This window comes from Solanum verrucosum, unplaced genomic scaffold, assembly GCF_900185275.1.
Source record: "Solanum verrucosum unplaced genomic scaffold, falcon-dt-bn FXZP01000130.1, whole genome shotgun sequence".
Taxonomy (NCBI): domain Eukaryota; kingdom Viridiplantae; phylum Streptophyta; class Magnoliopsida; order Solanales; family Solanaceae; genus Solanum; species Solanum verrucosum.
The window spans coordinates 438,490-440,647 of NW_026020341.1; the positions used below are offsets into that span (position 1 = coordinate 438,490).

Here is a 2,158-nt window from a genome sequence, read left to right on the forward strand (position 1 = left end):
AAAGTAATGCATTCCATCGCTTTTGTCCATCTTTCTTTGACAAATTTTATATAGTGTGTCAAAAAAGAAAAAGAACATTCTTTTATAAACGGACTAAAAAGGAAAGTAAGACAAACAAATTGAAAATGAAGGAATATTTATTATCTTATTTGTTTGTTTTTACTTTTCCTACCGCAGCACGAACTAATTTTTTAATAAGTTTGATATGATAAATTGAAAAAATAACGAAATAAGCTATTATAAACGATGACTTATATAAATACTACATTGATAATGTAAAAATTAGTTAATGACTTATATACATAGATTGATAATGTAAATATTATTTAAAGTAATGTATGTGTGGTTATATAAATTAAAGTGGTTTGTTATTGGAAGGCTATAAGAAAACGATATATAAGCAAGAATTTGTGAGAGAGCAGTATTTAAGGAATGACACACCATGTTTACCGCTTCTTAATTATTTCAAGTAATGGATCAAAATCATCTTCATTTATGAGTATATAAGTAAGGTGGTTGTATGAATGAAAATAAGCAGAAAGAGGAACAAATAATGTTGCTTGTTTAAGAATAATTACTTATCCTGATTTCTCACAAAACTTTTCTAAGGGTAGTGGTGGTGTAAAGGATTGACCTTACACCAACTACCATCAACACCCCTAACAAATTTGAACAATAACCCCAACTTACCTACCTACATTATAATTATAATGGAGTACTCTTATAGAACAAAAATCAATGTACTATTCATTGTACTCATTCTCTTTGTATTTGCTGCACTAGGGACAGCAACAAACGCTCCGAGGAGGAAACTAACAAAGAAATACAAAGGCCCATGTATGGCCGTGAATTCAATTGACAAGTGCTGGAGATGTGACCCTTTCTGGGCAGAAGATCGCCAGAAAATGGCTGATTGTTCGTTGGGCTTTGGTATCAATGCGATGGGAGGAAAATATGGTCCATACTACATTGTCACAGATAATTCTGATGATGATGTTATTGATCCTAAGCCTGGAACTCTGCGATTTGGGGTGATCCAAAAGGGACCGTTGTGGATCACATTTGCCAAAAGTATGAGAATTGAATTGAGCAGGGAACTTATTGTTAGTAGCAATAAAACAATCGATGGACGTGGAAAATACGTTCACATAGCAAATGGAGCTGGAATTAAGATACAAAGTGCATCAAATGTTATTATCTCTAACCTTCGAATTCACCATATTGTACCTACCGCAGGTGGCCTGCTTAGGGAGTCTGACGACCACCTTGGCCTAAGGGGCGGAGATGAAGGTAATATAACTGATCGATGACATTGACTACTATATATATATATATATATATATATATTGAAAAAAGAGAAGAGAATTTAATTATATGTTAACATGCATACATACAGGTGATGCCATTAGTATCTTCAATTCTCATGATATATGGATTGACCACATCTCTATGTCTCGTGCCGCTGATGGTCTTATCGATGCTGTTGCTGGTTCCACTAATATTACGATATCCAACTGTCACTTCACTGATCATGAAAAAGTAATGTTGTTTGGTGCTAACGATCATTCGGTAGAGGACAGGGGAATGAAAATAACATTGGCGTATAACCACTTTGGAAAGAGGTTGGATCAAAGGATGCCTAGATGCAGGTTTGGATTTTTCCATCTGGTGAACAATGATTACACTCATTGGGAAAGGTATGTACTTAAATATTGCTATTGAATGATGATTGTTGTAACCACGCTTTAAAATGTGTGTTTACGTACGTACGTACATTTTATTGATGCAGATACGCTATTGGAGGAAGCAGTGGAGCAACGATCATCAGCCAAGGGAATAGGTTTATTGCGGAGGATAAATTGTTGGTGAAAGAGGTGACATATAGAGAGAAAAGTACATCAAGTGTGGAAGAATGGATGAAATGGACATGGATATCAGATGGTGATGATTTGGAAAATGGTGCTACATTTACACCATCTGGTGACCAGAATTTACTCTCTAAAATTGATCATCTCAATTTGATTCAACCAGAACCCTCTTCTAAAGTTGGATTACTAACTAAGTTTTCTGGTGCTTTGTCTTGCAACATTCGACGCCCATGTTAACTTCTTTCTTTTCCTAATTGGGGTGACAAACAGGACTATAATGTAACAATATT

At 34.9% G+C, this 2,158-nt stretch overlaps 1 protein-coding gene across 1 annotated transcript; it reads left to right on the top strand.

Annotated features, from left to right (window-relative positions):
• Nucleotides 1-532: 532 nt before the first annotated feature.
• On the top strand, nucleotides 533-2,158 carry LOC125837319 (probable pectate lyase P56). The gene is made up of 3 exons (XM_049516462.1): nucleotides 533-1,290; nucleotides 1,397-1,697; nucleotides 1,790-2,158. The coding sequence occupies exons 1-3, from the start codon at nucleotides 711-713 to the stop codon at nucleotides 2,103-2,105; spliced, it is 1,197 nt and encodes a 398-aa protein (XP_049372419.1). The 5' UTR covers nucleotides 533-710; the 3' UTR covers nucleotides 2,106-2,158.